The following is a 26,471-nucleotide window of genomic DNA, read 5'->3' on the forward strand; positions in this document are numbered from 1 at the left end:
CTGTCAATTGACTGTAGGGAATCATAGATTGCTGATACTGTGTCAACTGCATTTCTTCACGCTGAAGCATTGGGCTTATAGATCTTCGGAATTTCGCATAACCGCTCTATATTATCGAAAGATATGAATATCATTTTTTATCATACCTTTCCGCTAAACGGTTTAATGCCTTCGCATAGTTTTCTTCAGTAACCTGGAAAGCTTTAACTGTCCGAAGGGCATCACCTGATAAACAACTTAAAAGGTGGTTGAATTCTTTAATAGGGGAGAGAGTAGGTTCATCGTTTATCAAATTATTAAATGAGCTAATAAAATTTTTATATTCAGCATATTTACCGTCAAAGCTAGGCAACTTTAAATTAGGCAAACGCGAAGAATGAGGCATCATTGTTACACCCAGAGTGTTTTCTAAACATCGGCTTTCTCTACGCCTATAATTTCCTAAGAGTTACATTAATTTGGTTTTTGCGTTGATACACAATTCTTCTGTCTCCCCTCTTTTATCATCACCTGGATCTTCTTTTTCAATTTCTGTTTGGTAGGCTATTAAGTGTTTAATATACGAGCTGAGAATTTCTAATCGACATTCCAAGTCAATGACATTCCAGTTTGAAGAAGTGCTTTCTAACATATTCCTAATTCGCGTAATATTGCCCCAAGCTGTTGCTCTTTGTTGTTTCAAAACAGCAATCCTTGCAGGTTGCTCAGATAAACTATCACCATTTGTCGGCATTGTTGCGGTGTTTGTGTGTTTTGTTTACGATTTGATTTCAAACCGAATTAGAAAATAAATGACTGAAACGCTTGCAATAATATTCTAGAAGAATTCGACCACAAATTAAACAAATGAAAATTTTTATTGCCTTAATGCAAACTTTTTAGTCCAGCAATTTTCTTCAAATTTCACCGAGGAATATGGAATTCTAATGCACTAATTTATATATCGATGATCCTTGCTAAACAATATTCAGCCCAACAAATGTAAACAAGCCGCAACAATAACAATTGCATTTAACATTTACTCACAGCAGTATTACAATTTTATTATTCCAAAAATGGTTAATAAATATACAGCAATAAGTCGTTGGAGTTATAAATGTTATAGCTTTATTTAAATACTATCATGAACAACTTCAAAGCTTTCTCTTTTTTTTTGTGTTTTCTGATTAAATTATCACAATTATGTTACGTGATTGGCTACAACGAATTTGCATCACCTCAATAATAAGTGCAATTTGACACATTTGATTGTGAGCGCACTAATGAAATAAGTGGGGACGTGAAGGCAAAACAAGCAAAGACTTGCTTTATGTTAAATCAATGAAAACGATGGCAGCTTAAAATACAAGCGACAACGAATCTGCCACTGCATAACAAAGATCAAATAATTAGCAAGAGTTATCAACAATGACAGCATATGATCCGTTTGCTGATGAATTTTCCCCTCCATATCTTTTAGTTTCGTGAGAACTGTTGTGAGGGCAACTTCTTCGTCTAGTTTGATGACTTTAGCAGAAAGAGACGACGAAGCAGAAGTAGGAGACATGTTTTGATTTAGTTTATTTAGTTGCACCGCACTTGAACACAATTTTATTCAATTTAAATTTTTAATATAAAAGCACAGAATAATTTTTCAGCGATATGAAAACTAGATCTGCAAGCGTTTATTCAGACTGCGAACGTGATAAAATGATATAGTCACTTTTCTTTATTAAATAGCCAAAAGAGTAAGAGCAAGTTAATATACATCCGATCAATAGTACTTTACTTCAGTTTATTGTACAATTAAACGAAGATAAAACGGAGGCAGTTTGGCGACTGTTCAGTTTGGTGGTTGTCGAGCGAGTAAAGTAAAATATTCGGTCTGTTATTAAAGCGCAGTTACCCACGGACGTAAAAACGGAGAACGGGTCAGCCGACACGATCTATCTTAAGGGATCTGCGTGTTAACAAAAACTCACCACCGCATGACCGTGACGTAGCCGTTGCTTCTTTCTCGTTCTGTCAACAGCAAACCTGATATGTTGCCACGTACTTCTACACTACGCTATGTACACGTTTGTGGGTAACCGCGCTTTTATCGTTCCTTAGTTTGTCTTCCGTTTCGTTGTCAGTCAGGGTTGCAATAAACAGTGTCGTTTTGGGTTGCCGTCGTGCTATTGTCCCACATATATGCATGTATATACATACATAGTATATATATGAAATAAAACGAACGAAGGAAAATACTATATAAAGGGTGAAAACACCAAAACTGCGACACTTAGAAATTACTACCAGAAACAAATTAGAAGGATTTGAAATTATGTTTTTTTGTATTATATAACTTGGAAGTTTAGATGTTATTAAAATGTTAAAATATTAGTTATTATTTGCTCCATATGCACGTGATCGGTATTTTCATCGCACACGCGCCATCATGTTCTGCACGACTGCATCATCGATTTTACGCGATGCGCACAACTATTTTGTTTTGCATTCTTCAATATTTTTCACTGTTTCACCTGTTTTCTTCAAGATTCCTTTGTCAATTGACCAATATTCCCCAATAGGACGTAGCTCTGGGCTATTGGGTGGATTGCAGTCGTGAGGTACAAAATTGATGTTACTTGCATTATACCCTGGCAATGTGTCCTTGGCACAGTGGCAGCTTGCCATGCCCGCCTAGAACAGTGGCCTACTCCTTATGTGTTGATAAATGACAGAAGACGCCTTTTGAGGCACTCATTCCGATAAACTTGATCATTCATTGTCCCGGATGGGAAAAAAGGGCTGCTCTTACGGCCACAGGAACAAATAGCTTGCCAAAACCTGCTTTTTTTTTGAAATTTGGACTTCATTTTCAGCTTACAACTTTCAGGGGCATCTTGACGACTTGCAGCAGTATAAAAATCTTGACGTGCAATATATTTTGAATTTTTAAAGCAGTAGGCTTCGTAGTCCATAACAATGCAGTTGTATTTTTTAATTTAGAACTCATACAACTCCCGAATGCAGGATTTCGCTGTAACATTCTACTTTGCGCCTCGGTCTGGCGCTGTTTGAGCTGTAGAACATCTCAATGAAGCTTTCCGCTTTACCTTTTGTACGAAAAACTGCCGTCTCCGTACGGATTTTGCAACATAACGCGAAAAAAAACGGATCTCGCGAAAACGCACTGAGGACCTTCCGAGCACTGTTTTTATCACTTTGACCATGCTAACCGCCGCTCCCTGGTTTTCTCGTAACTGCCAGGCCTTATTTGTACCGATTAAAACCCTGCAAACTGTTGAATAGTACAATCTTTAATTTTTTAGCAATTTTACGTGTACTTAAGGCCGGATCATTTATAAACTCGTGCAAAATGGTTTGTCTCGTTTCTAACTCGGTTGCCCTTTTTAACTCAACTAGGAATCAAATTCAAATGAAATTTCTTCTACGTCCAACTAAGGTCATGGTCAGCTTTGGCTCATGCTATTTGAATTTCAAAATATTGGAATCGTTTTGGGTAAGTTATAAGCTCCCAAAGTGGCGCAGTTTTGGTGTGTTCACCCTTTATAAATATAATTAAACAAATAAATAAAACTAAATTAATTTGAAGTAAATTAAATCAACTTAAATTGAATTAAATTAAAATAAACTCAAGTACACGTCAATTTAGCAGACATTCTTAATAAAAAAAAGTTTGAAATAAAAGTTTAACCAAAAATTAAAATCAACTAAAATAATTCTTATGAAACAAACATCAAAAAATCATGACCAACAAATGGCCACTATATAACATATACCAATATAAATATATAATAACACTACTAATAATAATAAACCTAGAAAAACGAAAATAGAACATTTAAGAGAAAATAGTTAAAAACATAAAACGAAATTTAACAAAAAATTATAGAAACATAGGAGGGATACTAAGATTAAACTTGCCTACGATTATTTAGTTTACTCACCTGCTATTGTTTATTTTAAATATTTAAATTTAATGTTTCTTTTTTCAGTTTTTTTTTTGTTTTTTACAAATTTAGATTTTACTTCTATCAAATTAAACTTTTATATTAAGTTAGTTAAATTCGTTATTCTTATTTCGTGGTTAATTTAAATTCTATTAGGAAAATTTCTTTACTCCTTATATAACTGTAGTTTTTTCTCTAATTTTACATTTTAATTTTTTTCTTTTGTCTACATTCATTAATTTTTTATTTAATTATTATCATTATATTTTTTTTCTAAGTCCACTTAATAATTTTTTCTTTTTTCTTATTTAGTATATATATATATATATATATATATATATATATCAATGTAGGCCCGAAGGACTCACCCTTGTTGTTGCAGGTCTTGGTGGGGCCTGGTGTTGCTGTTGTAGCCGGTTTGTTGTTGTTGCCGTGTAGTTGGTGGCTGTTCTTTGCTGATGTGGTCGATGGGTTGACCCGGGTGCTTACCCTGTATGTTGATGTTGTTGTTGTTGTTGGGGGTGCTCCTTGGGCGGTCGCTTGTGCCACTCCTTAGGCGGTCGCTGTTTTGACCCGGGTGCTTACCCCGATTGCTGGTTGCCGATAGGTGGTTCGCTGAGTTGCCGCTCTTTGGGGCGTTTGCAGTGGGTGCCGCTCCTTAGGCGGTCGCTGGTGACCCGGGTGCTTACCCCGGTCGCTGTCGTTGTTGTTGGTGCCGCTCCTCGGGCGGTTGCTAGTTGCCGTTCCCTCGCCGGTCGCTGTGGTGCCGCTTTGGCGGATCGCTGGTGTGCCGCCGCTCTTTTGGCGGTTGCTAGTGCCTACCCCGGTTGCTTTTGGCCGCTTCGACGTTTACTGGTGCCGCTCCTTGCCGGTCACGGAGGTGCCGCTTTAGCGGTTGCTAGTTGCCGCTCCCTGGGCGGTCGCTGTGGTGCCACTTTGGCGGTTCGCTGGTTTGCCGCTCTTTGCGCGGTCGATGCACAGTGGTCAATAAATGGAATTTAATGTTCATAATTCACTGGAGCCTTCATTTCTCAACCGATTTGATTAATTATTTTTTTAAATGAAAGCTAATAAAATTTGCAAGAGACTATTTGAGCCCAATTTTCGAATTTTTATTTGTTTGTATTAAATTTTTTAGTGCAAAGTGCAGAAATTTCGCCAATTTTGAATTCTCCTATTCCAGCTAATAAAAGTTTCATAATAAAAACTAGTTAAAAACAAGTGTAGGGTTCTCCTAATCCAAAAAAATAAATTAAAAAGTAATAACTTGAAATGTTACCAAAAGTATTTTTTTTTGTTTTTAGTTTTTATAAAAATTTTGGGTATGCAGTTTTATAGATTACTAAATTTTAGTATAATAAAGTGCAAGTTGTAAGTCGCTAAGAGTTCGCGTTGATTTTTAATTACATGTGGGATTGGAACGACGGACTAAAGGAACGGACCTGTCAGTCATACCATTGTAGAGAAATGCAACCATGCGCACCAGACTGCGAAATGAACGATCGGACCGCACTGAACACACCCCAAACTAGACTTCGACAAGATAAACGACAGGACAGAAATTCATAGTTAAACCAACCGCCTTCAAGCGTAGTTCGCCTTTATATTTTAATGTGAAATGTGTGTGTAAAATAAACGCCAAAGACTTAAAATTAATTAAATAAAACTGTTTTACTACAAAGTGGTGTCGTGAAGTGGCATAAAATCTACTCCGTGAACGGGGAAGAACTGTTTTGCGAAAATTTTTGTGCGTGTGTATGTATGTTTCTTGTGTGTGCGTGCGCGATAGGCTAGCCGGTACCGAAAATTAAAACTTAATAATTTCAAACCACAAGTTGTAACCTAGGATCATTAAATCAAAATTTATAAACGAAAAAACAACCTATGCAAGAAAATATTTCGCAAAATTTATAGCTGGAAAAGTAACGGCGATTTGAGCTAGCCACGCCACACAAACCGCTATTCGCGAAGTGACGCTAACAAACGGTTGTTCGGTTGCGTGAAAAATTTCCACTCGGCCAAACCAACGAGTACATACATAGTGCGTTCTAAAATTGTACTTTAAATAAAAACCGGTGTTATAGTAAACCCCTGCAGATAACGTGCGTGTGCGACGGGTTTATACGGAATTGTGTGACTGTGGGGCGATTTAAGCCATACAAATCTCCCTTTTCGGTGCGTATATAGCAAAACTGTACCACGCCATTCGCAGACCGTTAGGTCCGTTACCCAGCATACAGTTACTATATTGCGCATTCCTCCGGGTACAGGGTGCGCGTGGGAGCGAAGTGGGCGCAGCGTCAAAGTGCGCGCGGCATTTAAGTGCGCGCAGCAGTAAGTGTGCGCAACAGCAAGTGCGCGCGGCATCCAAGTGCGCGCAGCAATAAGCGTGCGCAGCAGCAAGTGTGCGCGGCATCCAAGTGCGCGCAGCAGTAAGTGTGCGGAACAGCAAGTGCGCGTGGCATCCAAGTGCGCGCAGCAGTAAGCGTGCACAACAGCAAGTGTGCGCGGCATCCAAGTGCGCGCAGCAAAGTGGGCGCAACAGCAAAGGGCGCAAAAACGACGTGCGCGGAGTCCAGCGACTAACGCGACAGTGAAAGGGTGCCAGAGCCAGGTAGCACCGTCAACGAGGGACGGGTGCAGCAAACGCACGCATCGAAGCGGCGTACATAGCGGTGTTTAGCACGGCAGCGAAACGGTGCCAGAGCCAGGTAGCACCGTCGACGAGGGACGGGTGCAGCAATCGCACGCATCGAAGCGGCGTACATAGCGGTGTTTAGCACGGCAGCGAAACGGTGCCAGAGCCAGGTAGCATCGTCAACGAGGGACGTTAACAAGCGAACTACAGTACGAGTACGAGTAATTAGACAGCGGCGAGGGAGAAGAACCATACGTAGCTCAGCTAAGTGAATAAGTTTGTTGTTGTTTTGAGCAAGTAAATTTTATGTAATTTAAATACGTTCGTTAGTTCACACATTGTTCATTATATTATATCAATCTCAATTTTACATTGTCACCATTAATTTCGAAATTCTGTAGACATGGACCGCGACGAAATTTTTGCATTGACTGTAGAAGGACTGAGGGAAAAGTTGGAAGGGTTGGGGCTTGACACTAGTGGACGTAAACCGACGTTACGAGACAGACTCCTCGAACACTTCGGCCTGAACGCTAGTGATGACGACGGTAGCGATTTTAACGACGCGGCGAGCGGTCGAAGCGTTCCAGCACCCAGAGCTAATCGTCCAACTTTCACGCTCCGCGATATAGAAGACTCGCTTTCGAAGTTTAGCGGTTTTGGTCAACCCACCTTCGAGCAGTGGCTGGGGGACTTCGAGGACAACGCGACGGCGGTGCAGTGGAGTGACCTACAAAGGCTAATCTACGCTAAGCAGCTATTAACGGGCGCGGCAAAACTTTTCGTAAGAAGCCAGAACGGAATTAGCAGTTGGGATTCGCTAAAATTAGCACTGCGTTCCGAGTTTGGAGTTCGCGTTTCTGCAGTCGAGGTACACCGCAACCCCCGAAATCGCCGTCAGCGTCCGGGCGAAGATCTGCGCGAATATTTGTACGCGATGATGGAGATCGGCAAACCAATTGACCTGGACGATTCCAGTCTGATGGAATATTTCATCGAAGGAATCCCAGACAGCAAGATAAACAAGAGCAACTTGTATCAGGCGAGAAACATCAAGGAGCTGAAGGACCAAATCAAGATCTTCGAAAAAGTACGCGCAAATAAACCTCCGTCTTCAAACGCGAGTCAAATGCAACCTACATCTTCGACCAGAGTTCCCGCGGGTAGTGGCGCGATTAGCAAGCGTTGTTTTCACTGTGGTGATGGCTCACATCTAGCGCGGAACTTTCCACGCAAAGGCGCTGTTTGTTTCAACTGTGGCGACAGTTCACATTTAGCTCGGAACTGTCCGCGTAAGGGTGTTATCTGTTTCAAGTGTGGTAACAGAGGGCACCGCGCCAACGAATGCAAAAATGCTGGGAACAGGGCGAAGCGAGAGAGCGCCGCTAACATGATGGCGGTGAACAAAAGCGGTCTGATTTTTAAAGACATATTTTTTGGGTTAGCTAACCGAACAGTCTCGGCATTGATTGACACGGGGTCAGACCTTTCGTTAATGCGTAACGACACGTTGGTGATGCTAGGTCTCGGTGTCGAATTAAGAAAAGAGAAGCGTATATTGGTGGGCATAGGGAACAGCGCGCTGGCCACAATCGGCTGTTTTAGTTTGCCCATGTGCATCGATGGTATTGCGGTGGACATCACATTCCATGCGACGAAGGAGCGTGATCTCAGCTACTCCATGGTGATAGGAAATGACGTTCTGAAGCAAGTCCTCATCGTGAGCGAAGACGGCGCCGTGTTTAGGAGCAAGGCGACAGAGCCCAGCGGGTGCGAGGATGCACTCGAGCGCAAGGCAGTAGCCGGCAATTACGCTGGTGCAGGACGAGACGGAGCAGATCCATGCGAAGGTTCAGTGGCGCGTGAGGTTGTAGCCAGTAGGCAGGTAAAGGAGGGTCTTGGAGACTCGATCAGAGAGGATTTGGACTTCGTCTGCAAAGCTATCAAGGACGCAGCTAGGAGACTCCGAGAGAGTGCTAGACAGCCAGATGCGGTCAGAGTTCGGCATAGGCATGTTGAGATGCGAGGTGTCAGTGGGCGCGATGTCAGCGAGAGAGGCTGTGAGATCGGACGATCCTCACGGGAGCATGTGATCCCAGGCAAGGCGAGCGTAAACGAGCGAGGCGCGGAACGTGCGCAGTCCCGCGATGAAAGACCTTAGAGTCGAGTCAGCGAGCTGCAGGTGGCGTTCGGAAATCTCTGTATGATGGCAGGATCGGAACAGGACGGAGAACATGAAATGGATCTCCTCCATTTGAGTGAGGAGCGAGCAGACAAGGTACGGAGTTTGGTAGCAGCCTACAAGCCAGCTAAGAACTCCGCATCCCCAGTGGAGATGAAGATCTTGTTGACAGACGATGTCCCGGTATTTGAACGGCATGCGGATCGGCAGATAGTCGACGAACAGGTAGCGACCTGGCTAGCCGAGGGTATTATACAACCGAGCAACTCCAACTATGCATCACCGGTCGTTCTCGTAGCCAAGAAGGATGGGAGCAAACGTCTCTGTTGCGACTACAGGCGTTTAAACGAAAAGATCGTTCGCGATAATTTCCCAATGCCGATGATCGATGACGTTATCGAACAGCTGCTGGGAGCCAACGTTTTTTCCACGCTCGACCTCCTAAATGGATTCTTCCATGTTCCAGTGGAAGCAGACTCGCGTAAGTATACCTCGTTCGTAACGCACAGCGGACAGTTCGAGTTTTTGTACGTGCCATTTGGCATATCCAATTCGCCGGCAGTCTTTACGAGGTTTGTGTCCGCAGCTTTGAACGACTTGGTACGTAGCGGCATGGTCGTGGTGTACATGGATGACTTGATCATTCCCTCCAAGGATGAAGTCGAGGGCATCCAGAAGTTGGAGCTAGTATTGAGCGTTGCCGCGGCGAAAGGTTTGCGCGTTAAGTGGAACAAATGTCAGTTCCTAAGGAAGAAGGTCGAGTTCCTCGGATACATTATCACGGACAACACAATACAGCCATCCGAAGCAAAAACCAGCGCGATTAGGAATTTTCCTTTACCAAACGATAGGAAATCCTTGCAACGTTTTCTTGGACTCACGTCGTATTTCCGCAGATTCGTCGACAACTACGCTGTGATCGCGAAACCGCTATCCGACTTACTCCGGAAGGACGCGAAGTTCTCACTGCAGGATGACCAGCTAGCCGCGTTTCAGCAGCTAAAGTCAGCGCTGTCAAGCGCTCCAGTCTTAAGACTTTACAACCCGCGAGCGGTAACGGAAGTGCATACTGATGCGAGCATGGTTGGCTACGGCGCAGTCCTGTTGCAGAAGGACGTCGACGACCAGGAGTTTCACCCAATACAGTATATGAGCCGGAAGACGAAGCCGTCCGAGGAGAAGCTGCATTCATACGAGCTTGAGGTCTTAGCAGTCGTAGAGGCGCTAAAGAAGTGGCGAGTGTACCTCATGGGAATCAAGTTCAAGATCGTCACCGATTGCAATGCCTTCACGATTACGATGAAGAAGCGAGATGTTCCTCTGCGAGTATCCCGATGGGCGATGTTTCTTCAGGATATCGACTACGAGATCGAGCACCGCAGCGGCACGAAGATGCGTCACGTCGACGCCCTTAGCCGAGTCTCATGCCTGATCTTGGAGGATTCGCTACGCCACCGTCTGAAGCAGGCCCAGCAGCAGGATGACTGGATTCGAGCTGTGCGCAAAGTGTTGGAGAAAGACAGCTTCGACGACTTTTATGTCAAGTACGACATCCTCTACAAAGATCCCATCAAGGAGCTCGTAGTTGTGCCGTCGGCTATGGAGGAAGAGATCATCCGAGTGGCGCATAAGCAAGGCCACTTCTCGGCAAAGAAGACGCAAGACGCTATAGAGAAGACGTACTTCATACCACAGCTGTACGCAAAGGTGGTCAAGATCATCAGGAGTTGCATAGAGTGCATCGTTACCGATTCCAAGGCCGGCAAGAAGGAAGGCTTCCTGAACCCAATTAATAAGGAGGACAAGCCACTGAGTACCCTCCACATTGACCACGTCGGACCGATGGAGCTGACTAGGAAAGCCTACAACCACATCTTAGTCGTAATAGATGCCTTCTCCAAATTCGTCTGGCTATACCCGACAAAGAACACCGGCGCAGAGGCTGTGGTAGACCGATTGCGGAAGCAGTCAGCACTTTTTGGGAATCCTAGGCGCATAATAACGGACAGAGGTGCTGCCTTCACCTCCAATCTCTTCGAAGATTACTGCGAGAGTGAGGGGATCGAGCATCTTCTAATAGCGACGGGAGTGCCTCGTGGTAATGGGCAGGTTGAGCGGATACATCGCGTAGTGGTACCGATGATAGCGAAGCTGAGTCACGAGACTCCCGGAAACTGGTACACGAAAATTGATCGCGTCCAGCAGTTCATTAATAACACACCGCCGCGCAGCACCAAGGCCTCACCGTTCAAGATATTGACAGGGTTGGATATGCGGATGAAGGGAATCCCTCAGTTGCAGGAGCTACTGGAGAACGAGCTCATCGACGAACTCGACGTCGAGAGAGAGGAATTGCGTCACCGCGCAAGGGACAACATCGCCATGATCCAAGCGGAGAACCGAAGGTCGTATGACCGACACCGACAAGCCGAGACCGAGTACACAACCGACGAGCTAGTAGCCATCAAGCGAACGCAGTACGGGTCGGGTCTAAAGCTGAAAGCCAAATACCTTGGGCCATATAAGGTCGTGAAAATTATGAGACTTGGACGCTACACGGTCGAGAAGGTCGGGGACCACGAAGGACCGAACCGCACCATCACAGTCGCTGAGTTCATGAAAAGGTGGGACCCATCATCCGAGGCCGAATGATCGCGCAGGATGGCCGAATGTGGGATTGGAACGACGGACTAAAGGAACGGACCTGACAGTCATACCATTGTAGACAAATGCAACCATGCGCACCAGACTACGAAATGAACGATCGGACCGCACTGAACACACCCCAAACTAGACTTCGACAAGATGAACGACAGGACAGAAATTCATTGTTAAACCAACCGCCTTCAAGCGTAGTTCGCCTTTATATTTTAATGTGAAATGTGTGTGTAAAATAAACGCCAGACTTAAAATTAATTAAATAAAACTGTTTTTCTACATAACATAACAAACGCTTTTATTTCCCATTTGGCATGCAGATGTGCTCGAAATGTTAGTGAAAAAATTATTACTAAAATTTAGTAATCTATAAAACTGCATACCCAAAATTTGTATAAAAACTAAAAACAAAAAAATGCTTTTGGTAACATTTCTTTTTATATCATTTCAGATTATTACTTTTTAATTTATTTTTTGTTTTAGGAGAACCCTACAATTGTTTTTAACTAGTTTTTATTATGAAGCTTTTATTAGCTGGAACAGGAGAATCGGTCTTCTCAAAATTGGCGCAATTTCTGGACTTTGCACTAAAAAATTTAATACAAACAAATAAAGATTCTAAAATTGGGCTCAACTAGTCTCTTGCTTTATTAGCTTATTTAGCTTTCATTTAAAAAAATAATTAATCAAATCGGTTGAGAAATGAAGGCTCCAGTGAATTATGAACATTAAATTCCATTTATTGACCACTGTGCGATGGCGCTCTAGCGCGCTCGGTTGCCGTTCTTTGGGCGGTTGTTAGTTGCCGCTCCCTTGGCGGTCGCTGGTGCCTCTTTGTGGTTCGCTTGTGTGCCGCTCTTCAGGCGGTCGCTGTGGTGCTACTCAAGGGGTCGCCAATATGGTGATGTGGACGATGGAAAAAAAATCATAAGCACCGCTTGCTAGCAAAAGCAAATGCTTGTTTCTTTCAGTCGAAATCAAGCAATTCCTCATAGAAGTAGCAACTGCCTAAGAAATTTACAACTACTACAATTGCTTTTTCCACAGGTAAATGCTTGAATTCTTATTCAAAAAAATTTAAAGAAGGATCAGAAATCATAAGAAAAGCCTGTGCTTAGTTTCTATTCATTAGACTCAATGCAAATTCCTGCTATTTAAATTAGCTTGCAAGTATTCGCACAATTCGTAGAAAGTAATTTTTTTATTATATATTTTTATATTGAATGGACCTGTTGGTTAAGATTTCTTACCTTATCTTTTCTAGTTTTGCTGCTGCTGCTAGGTACTCCTAATCCTTCTCCCGGTTGGTGAAATGGGCCTCCTTTACCTTAGGGAAATTGCCTACGCCTTAGATTTCGTTTTTTAACTTTTTTTCCCCTATTTTCAGTATGCTGTTTCTTTTTTTGTTTTAGAACTTCTAAATCTTTTAAATTTCTTGTACTCAGCCCACAGGTTTCACTGACAACATCAAAGACTTTTCACAATCAAGATGGGCGACTATGGCGTTGCCAGCAAGTTTTTATACCTTCGCTCTGCGGAAATATTCCATTTGGAAGAATAACGGGCACTGAGTCTATTGGACTAGTTCCTTCACTCTTCCAGTGCAAGGAATAATGTCAAAAAATAATGTTCGAGGTGGTCTGGGGTTGCCATGACCCAGTTAAACTGAGCCAAACCGGTTGGTAAGCAGCCCTTCAACAGTTTTGCTTCCTGACTGGCCGTCCTCACAGGATAAAATCTATTGTTTTTCAGCTGTCTGTTGGGTTGTAAGATACAAGTTATATCAGGGCGATATTTGTGCAGGCTTTTATATCTTGACATCCGGAAGTATTTTTACCGGGCTTAACCGCAAACAAGACTTCCGAAAATGGCTATAATACAAACTTGACATTTTCGTTGTAAATACAAACGTCAGAATTTTATCTAGCTCGTGGAGCTAGGTTAAACTTCACAGCTTCTAAATGTTATCAGCCTTATCATGAGTTTCATTTTCCTCGAACCGGTGCACTTTTTACTTTTGGTTTCAATGTATTTGCTATGGGCGGATGAACAATTATCGGTCGAAACTCAAGATAAGGCAGAATATTGTTGGCCGTAATAAGGAGTGAAAATCTAAATGGAATCTGATAAAACAAAAAGAACGTACGTTACTTGCAAGTTATAAAATAGATGTAAATTTAACAATTTCAGCAACACACAAAATATAGCTTCTGCACGAGCGTTTGTGTTGTTTTTCAATTGTCAAAATTTTACTTTGCATTTGGAACAGCAAAATACAATTTATTTGTACACCATAGCAAATTTTCCCCACCGTTTCACCATGCATAAAAGTTACCGGTTAGCAGAAGCCCTATATCGGAATATCGATAATGTTTCCGCCAGTATGTTTTAGTACAAAACAAAACGTAGCTGTCAAACTACCAAGTTACCACAATAGATGCGAAGATATAAGCCCTAATATGTATTCTGCTCCACATTCCTACAGATGTGTCAAGTTATACATTCCATCCAGTGAAGACGGGCAGTTACAGAGAACTGTCACAAACTATGACTAGCCTCCGCTGGAAAGCGTTTATTAGCGTAAAAATTACCAAACAAACCTGGAGGAACTAGTGACAATCAGCGACAGCTGTCCGCAAAGAAACACAGCCATTGCAAAATGGCAGACCCTCAATGCAGTTTTAGCGTTGCCGTCCGCTCTAGACAAATTATTAGATGGTGAAATTTCTGGCACGCTACCGGGTGCACTATACGCCGAAGAATAAAGTACTTATATTTTGTGCGGCGAACAGTAGCTCATATCGGGTTATCGGTATTTTTGGCCTATTCATTTTAGGTTCAGAGATCTCATATTGTTCCTTATTATGGTTATAAGCTAGAGCAGATTTAATTTTCTCTTTCTCAGAAACACTGTTGGCGTTCATTACAACCGCCCATTCTGCTTTTTAGACACTTTGTGAATTTGCATATTAGTGGCATCAATTTTATTAAGAGCCGCCCTAATTTTCTCAGCCGTTTGCTTATTTTTCGGCTTAATTTTTATTGGAGGTACGCCTTTTACTGCATTAGCATACGATGCACCCACACTACGTTGCGAGTTTTCTTTATTCTGACATGCAGTTTTCTTAACTTCCGCAGTTAGTTAGTTAATTAGTTAATTTACTGGGTGTAATAGAACAGAGACACCGCGACCTAAAAGATCTTTTGTATCTCTATAAACGAGTCCTTTACCCAATGTGGCCAAGATACCTTCGGCTTCCCTTATGAATCGTAAAAGGGCCTTGGTAGACGAATTCCTTATAACAAAGGGTTCGGCCAACGAAGATTTAAAATAAATCAGTCTTTGTCTGGCTAAAGCCGGACAGTTATAGAGAATATGCTCCGAAGTTTCATCGGCCTCGAGACAGAGCCGGTATTCCCGCTCTGTGATCGCCCCTATTCGGTGTAAGTGGAACCGCAATTGGCTGTGACCAGTCAGATACCCAGAAAGTAACCTGATGTCAGTTCTGTTTTGTAGGACGATGTCGTTCCTATTAAAGGGGTAGCCGAATAGCCTGCCTGTCTAAGGTCCCCCACCGCTCCCCAGTACTTACTGCGTTCTGAATGTGCCCACTCAGTGATTATGGCTCTCGCAGAGGACCAACTAAGACCACAGAATGGTTCAGGTCCCGAAAAGGCAGTAAGCGATCCTTCACGTGCCAACTCATCAGCGATATCGTTGCCTTCGATTCCAGAATGGCCTGGTACCCAGCACAATGTTACCGTGTTTTTGCTCCAAAAATTGTAGCGTGTTAAAGCAGTCTCTAACCAACTTAGATTTAATAGTCCTGTTTGAAAGGGCCCGGATGGCAGCTTGGCTATCTGAAAAGATAACTAAAAAAGCGCCCTTTAAACCCTTTTCAAAGTTTAATTTTGCGCAGTTTAAGATTGCGACTATTTCAGCCTGAAACACCGTGGACCATTTGCCCATGGGAATTGTAAGTTTGGTGCTAGGTCCAAAGATGCCTGCACCCGCTCTGTCCGCCATCCTTGATCCATCTGTGTACCAGTGTACATATCTGAGATCAAGGGCAGGGAGCCCATTTGCGCAATCTTCGCGATCGGAGATTATCACTTAGAATTTTCTGCCAAAGCAGACCTCCTTAGTCATGGAATCAGAGATTCCGCATATATCCAACGCTGGTATCTTCCCAAGAATACCTGCATGAGGCTTCTTTACGAAGAAGCCGTCGTTAGATAGTCGAAGTTGCAGCTCCCTCGTGGCTGCTGATTCCTGAATAAAAATATGGAGGAGTCCATCCCAGGAGCGACTCTAGAGCCGCAATCTTTGCAGCTTGTTAAGGCAGTTTTTGGCATTGTCTTCTGCCACTCAATCAGCCTTGAGCTCAACCCCCATTTCCTACCAAAAAGTCTTCTGCGGGCCCACATGGCTCGAGTGGCTTTAGCAACTTTAACTTCCTAACAATGTCATCTTTTTGCTTGCATATCTCAGTAGTGCAGTCGTCTATTTGTGCACACGCAATTGTTTTGTGGTACACTCTCCCACCCACACCAGCACAACTCACACCGGTTTCTCCTCTGATGCCTTTTCGGCATCTTCCGCACTCCGTCACTCTCCCACTTACCGCTACATTTAATTTGTTTATTACAGCGAACGTTGGTATGTACGTATATTTGTTTTGTTGCCTATATTTTTTTTAATAATTTTAGTAGTGTTTATTTGTATACTTCACTTTCGCAAAAATATTCAAAGTTATTAAACCCTTGTACTCAATATGTACGTAATTTAAACTCTCATTAATATGTGTATTTTATCACTTTTCGATGAGCGATCAAAAACACGTCCGTCGGCTTTGACTTACTTTATGAACCTCTGGACTTCATCCGTCTGTTCGTACAGATACCTTCCGACATGCCTTGGCGCGGCTCCTCTGGAGGCCCCTATGTCTGCCAGCCTTTGGCAGATTCAACGCTACTAGAATATTTCGCTCACAGGGGCGGTTGCGGTTTACGCTACGTGTTATCAGAGTGATTATCGCATTCGCAAATATGGGAGTACCAAGACCTCTGGTGTCTTCGCTTCCAGGGAATGGGAGCAGTAAGACCACTCTCCCTATCTTCCAGATGTCTAGAATGACGAAAGTGGTCTTTGACAGGTTGAGAACCTTGGCTAAATAGTCTACTACCGCAGGACCCAAATTTTTCACCATAACATGGATATTCCGTCTGATCCCACGGCTTTTGAGGCCTGCGCTTTCCAGATGGCTACCTAAACTCCACCGCAAGTGAAAACAATAGGCACACTTATTGTTCGCAGTTTGTGCAGCCTTCTGGTCACTCTACGTTTGGTTTTGTCCGCCAAACGATGCAGTGTAAACTGGCGGCTAAAATAGCTCCCGCATCGCTCCGGATCCGACTAGGCGTGGTCACCGAAAGATGTTCAGTCTGTCGTCGCGTCACCAGAGGTGAAATTGCAACTCTCCAGCTTTTTCCGCTTATGTACGTTCACAAGTTGCCGAACCTCCATATTGAGACCCCTGATGCGGGGATTTAAGGGATCGGGCTGAGGAAGGCTGTCACGCTCATCGCCTAGAACAGACGCTTCAGCAGGAAAGTTCGGACAGGGGTTCGTTATACATCCAGCTGGAACGAAGCGAGCTGCAGCAGTGACAACCCTGCGGAACTTACGCTCACCTACGTGAACGTCGGTTAGTGTAGGAAGTGCAATTAAGGTGCTTTCAGTAAATTCCGCGAAGCCTTTCCAATCAGCTTTAGAACAGTACAGTTGATATAGGTCTGGTGTTCCGCGGAATCAAAGTTGGCAGGTTTATCGATCAAGATGACTATGGGCAGATGGTATGATGCTAAGGTCAGCATAGGTCGCCATGATATGCTGTTTGTCAGACCAGCGCTGACGATTGTTATGTCTGGCGAGCTGCAGCACCGGCCCATAATCCTGTAGGTGCGGCGTCGAATCGTCTATCTACTCAGCCTAGTCTGTTCCCCTACGACCATTTGACAGGCTTGAATGTCAAAGATCGTGGTGCGCGTTAAAGTCGCCAACTACCATACGGTTTTCACCTCTGAGGAGCGCACCTATTTCAGGGTGATATCCTGCCGGGCAGATGGTGACAGGGGCTACATAAACTTTAAATAAATCGAGCGACATCGCTTGATCGGATAGCAATACCCTGACATTCTGGGAAAGGTATCCGTGCGGTCGATGGCTTCTTCAATAAGACGATACTACACGGTGTGGTGCGTGATGAACGCTAGGCCACCACCCACCATTATCTCGCTCACGATCTCGACGGGGCACATGCTATCCGGCACAATTCAGCAATGTTGAATTGCTGTGCAACTTCGTCTCTTGGACCGCAGCGATCAATATTCAATGCCGGCCCATCTCCTCCATCTTGCTCTGTAGTCCACTACAGTTCAATTGTAGGAGCTTCGTGTGCCTAGGGAGCCTTATTGTTATGTGAGGGGTGAGAGATGTGTGTTGTCTGACCGCCGTTGGTTGTGTGCGCTGCTGTGGGGTGCCTGTGGTGTAGGGGGCGGCGACGTTTCTGGGACTTGCCGACAGTTCAGCGCAAAACCGGCTCGCGAAATTTCTCGTCCAATCTCACGGGGTGCACAGACCTAAACGTCCCCTCAAGTAGCACTACCAGCCAAGGCAGGCGTTGCACTTGACTCATTATGGAATATCCTGGTCTGGCACACCGTGCAGATTGTTGGAGGAACTATCTATTGTGTGGACTGTCGTGGTTGTGGTGTGTTCTATTGTGTTGTGGTGCTGTGGTGTTTATGTTGAGCTACTCAGGCAGAATGGAGTGTGACGTGGAGGCTGCTCTGCTTAAGCAGCAGATGGCACACATGATGTGGCCCACTGCCGATGAGTCCGTAGGCCTGAGCAGACTCTGAAGTGACTCCACCCATTGCAAGCATTTCACTTGACTGAGGTGGAGTTGTGGTGTAGTCGTCTGTGGTACACGCAGGAGGCCTAAGTTTCTGGCCCAGGGTTTGACTCGATGCCAGCCCTAAGTAGAAGAGTACGAAGTGATGTAACCCTATGAACGAACGTCTGAGAAATTCCACCGACCAAAACGGGGTTAGATCGGCGAAACAACAGCACTTTTTTCGGCCAAAACCCGAGTCATTCTGGTACGTAGAACCGGCTGCCGTGGTAAATAGACGCTCCACGTTTCCCTTAACTTGCTCCGTCCATCGGCATCTTGAGTGGTGGCGATGTCAGCTTTTATCCTTACGAGGACATCAACCAACTCGGCATGGGCACCTTGCCCATTAACGGTCCGGACGTTCCGGGTTCATACCCTCAAAACATACCTTTATACGTTTGCCGCTGTCGTCAAAATGGGGTCTCATCCGAGGCATGTTGTTTTTTTGTCATTGGGCGGGGTTTTAACGTGGCGGGACCCAAAACCCAGCGCATGCGAGGTTTTACGCCTTTTCACTTTAACTCGCTCCCAAACGGTTGTTTGGTCGCTACTGAAACGATACGTCGAAATAAATATTTGGACGTAGTGAGCTGCGATTTGAACCGTACACAAAAGAATCACTTTGGCCACTCCCATGTGAATGGCAGTCAAAAGCTTTGCCCACTGGACTTCTGCGCACCATCCTCCACGATTTAAAAGTAAACAAAGAAAAATATTCAAAAAAAATTTGCGATTTTATTTACGATGCACATAATAAGTACATGTTATGTGTACTACATATATATTACATATCGCTCATTTACTTCAAGTGAGATAGGACGTTATTCAACCAAATTCTGAAGTATGGCGTTCTGGGAAAGTTTTGTGAGATAGGGCGTTTTTGAACCGGCTGCCGAGATAGGTCGATCTTCCACTCAGCCGTCGATGTACTTACTCCCATAGTAAAAATGGATACATATTTTGTTCTAGTGAGATACTAGTAAACGATGCAGCGTGATGCAAGTGAATTTTTACACAACATAGAAAAGGTAGCGGTAATTTCTGTATACTGTATCTAATTTTGGCATTTTTTTATTATGACTGTATTGAAGTAAATTAGCGATATGAATAAATACAGTTAACTTTCGTTTATAGGCCAACCATTTTCATGCGATAAAACTCGATTTTTTATAAATGTGTTTATATAAGGTTTTAATATCCACTCTGTGTCAGACGCAGGAATTTCATCTAATTTTCCTAATTTAATTTGGTACAATTTAAGTGTAAACCTGGGTCCTACTTCTTCTAGCTCCAAGTTTTTGTTCTCATATTTAAATAGATGATGACGAAAAGATATATGATCATCATGGTTACCAAACGTAATAACCCGTTTGGAATCCAGTTTTGGAGTGGGAAAGAGGTGTTTCAATATAGTTGTAACTCGTTCACCTATTTTAGTTTTGAAATTGTGAAAAATCAAATGGGGATTTTGTTCACTCATATTGCTAACAAAAGGAACGTCATGGCGCATGACAACATCTGAAATATTGAAAAATGCTGTGGGACCGTTTGGCAAATGACTAATAACGACGTTATCAGGGATTCCTCGGTTTTCGTGAACAACTATAACATCTGTCACGTCGTTGCAGCAGCATACTCTCATTAATTGTTTTAAATCCTGTTTGCCTCTATTCATTCGTTGTGCATTGGGGAAGATCAGCCTCAACTCCTTTACAAACATCTTTAGCTTTACAGAAGGGGTGTGTGATGTAGTGATCATTATTTTAGGGTTATAGGGACCCACATATTTGTACTCGTCATCCCTTTCATTAAGATCTGAAATAAATGTTTCATAAAATTTAGTTTTCATCAAAATTTGATTTACGTATATGTATTAAAATCAAATAAAGAAATAAATAAATATTTTCATCATACCCACAGAGAAAAGGCAAACAACGGCAGAATGCAGTAAAGTCGTCAGCATGGCTACAACAGTTTCCCATTGGATTTAAAGGCAACCAATTTGTCAGTAGCATGGAATAACTGAAAAAATGCGTTCATGCGTGCAGCGGGACCAGACCGACCAGCCAAAGGTGGCACTATTACTGCACCACATAGGACTTGATTCGCTCTTAGTGTTTAACTTGTTCAACTATGACATTCATACGGTTGGCTACGATGAACCCCTTAAAAGTTGTAACGACTAATTCGTGCCTAAAGTGAATGTGATTGTGGAGAGATACCAGTTCTTCTCCAGAAAGCAAGCTGAAGAAGAGACAATTGAATAATTCGTAACTGTTTTAAAGAACCTTAGCCTATCATGCTAATTTAAAACTTTAAGATATAATAAGACATTTTTGTGTGCGGGCTTTTGCCGAAGTTTATAAGTGTTAAAGAACGCTTACTCAGCGAAGTAGACTTAAAAATCAGCCGAATTGGATGCAGACACCAAAGAACGTAGATAACAAGAAGGGACAATTCGTTATACTTGTAGCGAAAGTGAGCAACAGCCCTAGTACGTTTTTAATTGGATGAAAAGAGAAGGCATGCCTCTGTTACTCACTTTCGCTACAATTATAGCTAGTTGTCCCTTGTCATCTACGTTCTTCGCAGTTACTGAAAAGTTTATAGCAGTTATCCGTAACAGAAAAGGTAACTACGCAGTTACGCAGCACAACAAAAAAAAGTGCAGGCCGTTCCTTGTACCAAACTTGGAACGTTTCATTAATACAAATGCCCAGCAGAAGGGGTGAAGTACCATAATTGCGGTAACCTCAACCACCATGCTAAGATGTGCTATATGTGAAAAAACCTAACGGCGGTGGAAATTCCCGTATGTATGTGAGAGCAGTATAAAAAGTAGCAGGCGGAGGATAGGACAATTCAGGGCAGACATTACCACGACAGCCGGTTCTACGTACCGGAATGATTCGGGTTTTACCAAACCAAGGACTGTTGTTTCGGCAATCTAACCACGTTTAGGTCGGCGAAGTATCTCAGAAGTTGTTCGTCCATAGGGCTACATTTGCTACATATTCTTCTGCTCAGGGCTGGCATCGAGTCAAACCCACGGCCAGAAACTTACACCTGCTGTGTATGCCAGAGTTGACTACACCACAACTCCACCTCAGTCAAGTGCAATGCTTGCGGAGGGTGGAGTCACCTCAGAGTCTGCTCAGGACTAAGGACCCATCGCTAGTGGACCACATCATTTGTGGCCCCTGCTGCTCAAACAGAGCAGCCTACACGGCTAACCCCAGTCCACCTGAGCAGCTCAACACAAACACCACAGCACCATTACATAATAGACCACACTACAAACACGGCATACCACACAACAGACGCAACCGCACAACCCCCACACTCCGCCCACTCCTGGTTCCTGCTACAATCTGCACGGTATGTCAGACAAGGAAATATCGTGCAACACCTGCCTTGACTGGAGCCACTTTAGGGCCTGCTCAGGTCTGCGAGCCACGCGAGATCGGACGAGAAACTTCGAGGGCCTGTTTTGCGCCGCTCGATCGCAAACCCCAATTGCCACGCCACCCACTACCACCACAGGGTGGCATCCTCCACAGCAGCGCACACAACCAATGGCGGCAAGGCAACACACATCCCTCACACCCCGCATAACAACACGTCTCCCGAACTACATGAAGCTCTTTCAATTTAACTGCAACGGACTTCAAAGCAAGATCGAGGAGATAACCGTCTTCATGGGAAGGCAAGGTATATTGATAACTAACAGCGATCAAGAAAGCAATATCAATTGCTGCACAGCTCAAAAAGGAAACCCTTATTTGCTCAGACAGACCCAGCATCCTTAATGCAATATCAAATGAACGTAATGAAGCTCACCTTTTTGTGTCAGATGCCAGTCTACACCAACCAGTGAGACGACAGCCGACAGCATTCCCACGACAGCCGGTTCTACGTACCGGAATGACTCGGGTTTCACCCGACCAAGGGCTGTTGTTTCGGCGATCTAACCCCGTTTAGGTCGGCGAAGTATCTCAGAAGTTGTCCGTCCATAGGGCAACATTCACTACGCATTCTCCTACTCAGGGCTGGCATCGAGTCAAACCCTGGGCCAGAAATATACACCTGCTGTGTATGCCGAAGACGATTACACCACAACTCCACCTCAGTCAAGTGCAATGCTTGCGAGGGGTGGAGTCACCTCAGGGTCTGCTCGGGACTACGGACACACAGACAGTGGACCACGTCCTACGTGGCCCCCTGTTGCTCAAACAGAGCAGCCTCCACGGCAAACGATAGTCCGCCCGTGCAGCCCCACACACTCACACAGCAACCACACACAGTCGCCACTACACAACAACATAATAACACCACAGACCGTACCACAGCCACCACAGACCACATAACTCACACAACCGCACCACCACCCACACGCCGCCGCCAACAACTCCTGGTTCCCCCTACAATCTGCACGGTATGTCAGACCAGAATATTCCGTAATGTGACATCAGTCAAGTGCAATACCTGCCTTGACTGGTGCCACTTTAGGGCATGTTCAGGTCTGCGTACCACGCGAGATTGGACGGGGAATTTCGAGGGCCCGTGCTGTGCTGCTCGGTCGCAGACGTCAATTGCGACGCCCCCCACCACCACCATAGGGCGGCAACCACCTCAGCAGCACACACAGCCAACGGCGGCAAGAACATACACCTGACTCACACCCCACATCACGACACGTCTCCCGAACCACATGAAGCTCCTCCAATTCAACTGTAACGGGCTACAGAGCAAGATTGAGGAGATAACCGTCTTCATGTGTCGGCATGGTATATTAATAGCTGCGGTCCAAGAGACGAAGCTGCACAGCAATTCAACTTTGTTGAATTGCGCCAGGTACAACGTGCACCGTCGAGATCGCGAGCGAGATAATGGTGGTGGCTTAGCGTTCATCACGCACCACACCGTGCAGTATCGTCTTATCGAAGCAGACATCGACCGCAGGGATACCACCCTAGAATGTCAGGGCATCGCTATCCGGTCAGGGGATGTCGAGCTCGAAATATTTAACATTTACATACCCCCTGTCACCTGCTGCCCGGCAGGATATCACCCTGATATAGGTGCGCTCCTCAGAGGTGAAAACCGTATGGTAGTAGGTGACTTTAATGCGCACCACGATCTTTGGCACTCAAGCCTGTCAAACGATCGTAGGGGAACAGACTTGGCTGAGCAGATAGACGATTCGACATTCTGCACAATGAACGACGACGCACCCACCAGGATTATGGGTAACTGTAGTAGCTCGCCAGACATCACAATTGTCAGCGCTGGTCTGATAAACAGCATAACGTGGCGACCTATGCTGACTCTAGCATCAGACCATCTACCCATAGTCATCCCGTATCAGGGATCTCAACGCGGAGATTCGGCAACTAGTAAACGTACATAAGCGGAAGAAGTGGGAGGAGCATCTGAAGACATGTAACTTCACCTCTGGTGTGAGCAAGCTTTGGTCAACCGTGAGGTTGCTGTCCAATCCGACGAAGCACGACGACAGAGTCGAAATTTCCTTCGGCGACCATGCTTCGTCGGACCCGGAGCGATGCGCGAGCTATTTTAGCCGGCAGTTCATACTGCATCCTCCGGTGGACAAAGCCAAGCGTCGAGTGACCAGAAGGCTGCACAAACTGCCAACAACCTGTGCCCCCCTTGCTTTCACTTGCGGTGAAGTTCAGGTGGCCATCGGGAAGGCGAAAGCCTCCAAAGCCATTGGTCCCGACGGAATATGCATGCTGATGCTGAAAAATTTGGGTCCTGCGGGGGTAGCGTACCTAACTGAGGTCCTCAACTTGTCTATGGCCACTCTCATCATCCCAGACATCTGGAAGGTGGGGCGAATGGTCCAACTGCTCAAACTGGGGAAACCCGCCAACAAAGGAGATTCTTATCCTCCGATAACACTCCTTTCCCCGGTAGCGAAGACACTCGAGGCCTTGCTACTCTCGTACTTCACAAACCACTTGACCCAGGCGAAGCGTCAGTATGGTTTCCGTAAAGTGCACAGCACAACAACAGCACTTAACGCCATAAACACTCAGATAACTCGTGGCCTTAACCGAAACCGTCCCTGTGAGAGAACGATTCTAGTAGCGTTGGACTTGTCAAAGGCGTTTAACACCGTCTGCCATTCCACGCTACTAGAAGATATAGAGGCCTCCTCTCTCCCACAGAGGCTCAAACGGTGGTCGGCAAATTATCTGAGCGGTCGACATTCGTCGGTAATGTTTAGAGACAAAACGAGTAAACAGCAAAAAATCAAACAGGGGGTTCCTCAGGGTGGTGTCCTTTCCCCGCTACTGTTTAACTTTTACATTTCAAAGCTCCCTCAACCACCAGAGGGAGTCTCGATTGTCTCTTACGCCGACGATTGCTCGATCATGGCGACGCTATTCAGCGAAGTAGACTTAAAAATCAGCCGAATTGGATGCAGACACCAAAGAACGTAGATAACAAGAAGGGACAATTCGTTATACTTGTAGCGAAAGTGAGCAACAGCGGCGTTCCTTCTCTTTTGCCCTAGTACGTTTTTAATTGGATGAAAAGAGAAGGCATGCCTCTGTTACTCACTTTCGCTACAATTATAGCTAGTTGTCCCTTGTCACCTACGTTCTTCGCAGTTACTGAAAAGTTTATAGCAGTTATCCGTAACAGAAATGGTAACTACGCAGTTACGCAGCAACAACAAACAAAAGCGCAGGCCGTTCCTTGTACCAAACTTGGAACGTTTCATTAATACAAATGCCCAGCAGAAGGGGTGAAATACCATAATTGCGGTAACCTCAACCACCATGCTAAGATGTGCTATATGTGAAAAAACCTAACGGCGGTGGAAATTCCCGTATGTATGTGAGAGCAGTCGAAAAAGTAGCAGGCGGAGGATAGGACAATTCAGGGCAGACATTACCACGACAGCCGGTTCTACGTACCGGAATGATTCGGGTTTTACCAAACCAAGGACTGTTGTTTCGGCGATCTAACCACGTTTAGGTCGGCGAAGTTTCGTCCATAGGGCTACATTTGCTACATATTCTTCTGCTCAGGGCTGGCATCGAGTCAAACCCAGGGCCAGAAACTTACACCTGCTGTGTATGCCAGAGTTGAGTGCAATGCTTGCGGAGGGTGGAGTCACCTCAGAGTCTGCTCAGGACTAAGGACCCATCGCTAGTGGACCACATCATTTGTGGCCCCTGCTGCGTAAACAGAGCAGCCTAAACGGCTAACCCCAGTCCACCTGAGCAGCTCAACACAAACACCACAGCACCATTACACAATAGACCACACTACAAACACGACATACCACACAACAGACGCAACCGCACAACCCCCACACTCCGCCAACTCCTGGTTCCTGCTACAATCTGCACGGTATGTCAGACAAGGAAATATCGTGCAACACCTGCCTTGACTGGAGCCACTTTAGGGCCTGCTCAGGTCTGCGAGCCACGCGAGATTGGACGAGAAACTTCGAGAGCCTGTTTTGCGCAGCTCGATCGCAAACCCCAATTGCCACGCCACCCACTACCACCACAGGGTGGCATCCTCCACAGCAGCGCACACAACCAATGGCGGCAAGGCAACACACATCCCTCACACCCCGCATAACAACACGTCTCCCGAACCACATGAAGCTCTTTCAATTTAACTGCAACGGACTTAGAAGCAAGATCGAGGAGATAACCGTCTTCATGGGAAGGCAAGGTATATTGATAACTAACAGCGATCAAGAAAGCAATATCAATTGCTGCACAGCTCAAAAAGGAAACCCTTATTTGCTCAGACAGTCCCAGCATCCTTAATGCAATATCCAATGAACGTAATGAAGCTCACCGATTTGTGTCAGATGCCAGTCTACACCAACCATTTAGACGACAGCCGGTTCTACGTACCGGAATAACACGGGTTTTACCCGACCAAGGGCTGTTGTTTCGGCGATCTAACTCCGTTTAGGTCGGCGAAGGATCTCAGAAGCTGTTCGTCCATAGTGCTACATTCACTACGTATTCTTCTACTCAGGGCTGGCATCGAGTCAAACCCAGGGCCAGAAATATACACCTTCTGTGTATGCCGGAGACGAC

At 44.9% G+C, this 26,471-nt stretch overlaps 1 protein-coding gene across 1 annotated transcript; it reads right to left on the minus strand.

Annotated features, from left to right (window-relative positions):
- Positions 1-19,088: 19,088 nt before the first annotated feature.
- Positions 19,089-20,662, minus strand: LOC118749081 (U3 small nucleolar ribonucleoprotein protein IMP4). The gene is made up of 2 exons (XM_036483865.1): positions 20,290-20,662; positions 19,089-20,190 (listed from the first exon to the last, which is right to left on the minus strand). The coding sequence occupies exons 1-2, from the start codon at positions 20,336-20,338 to the stop codon at positions 19,493-19,495; spliced, it is 747 nt and encodes a 248-aa protein (XP_036339758.1). The 5' UTR covers positions 20,339-20,662; the 3' UTR covers positions 19,089-19,492.
- Between the last annotated feature and the right edge of the window lie 5,809 nt (positions 20,663-26,471).

The sequence above is a fragment of the Rhagoletis pomonella genome, unplaced genomic scaffold, assembly GCF_013731165.1.
Source record: "Rhagoletis pomonella isolate Grant_MI unplaced genomic scaffold, Rhpom_1.0 Rhpom_scaffold_00001, whole genome shotgun sequence".
Lineage (NCBI taxonomy): Eukaryota > Metazoa > Arthropoda > Insecta > Diptera > Tephritidae > Rhagoletis > Rhagoletis pomonella.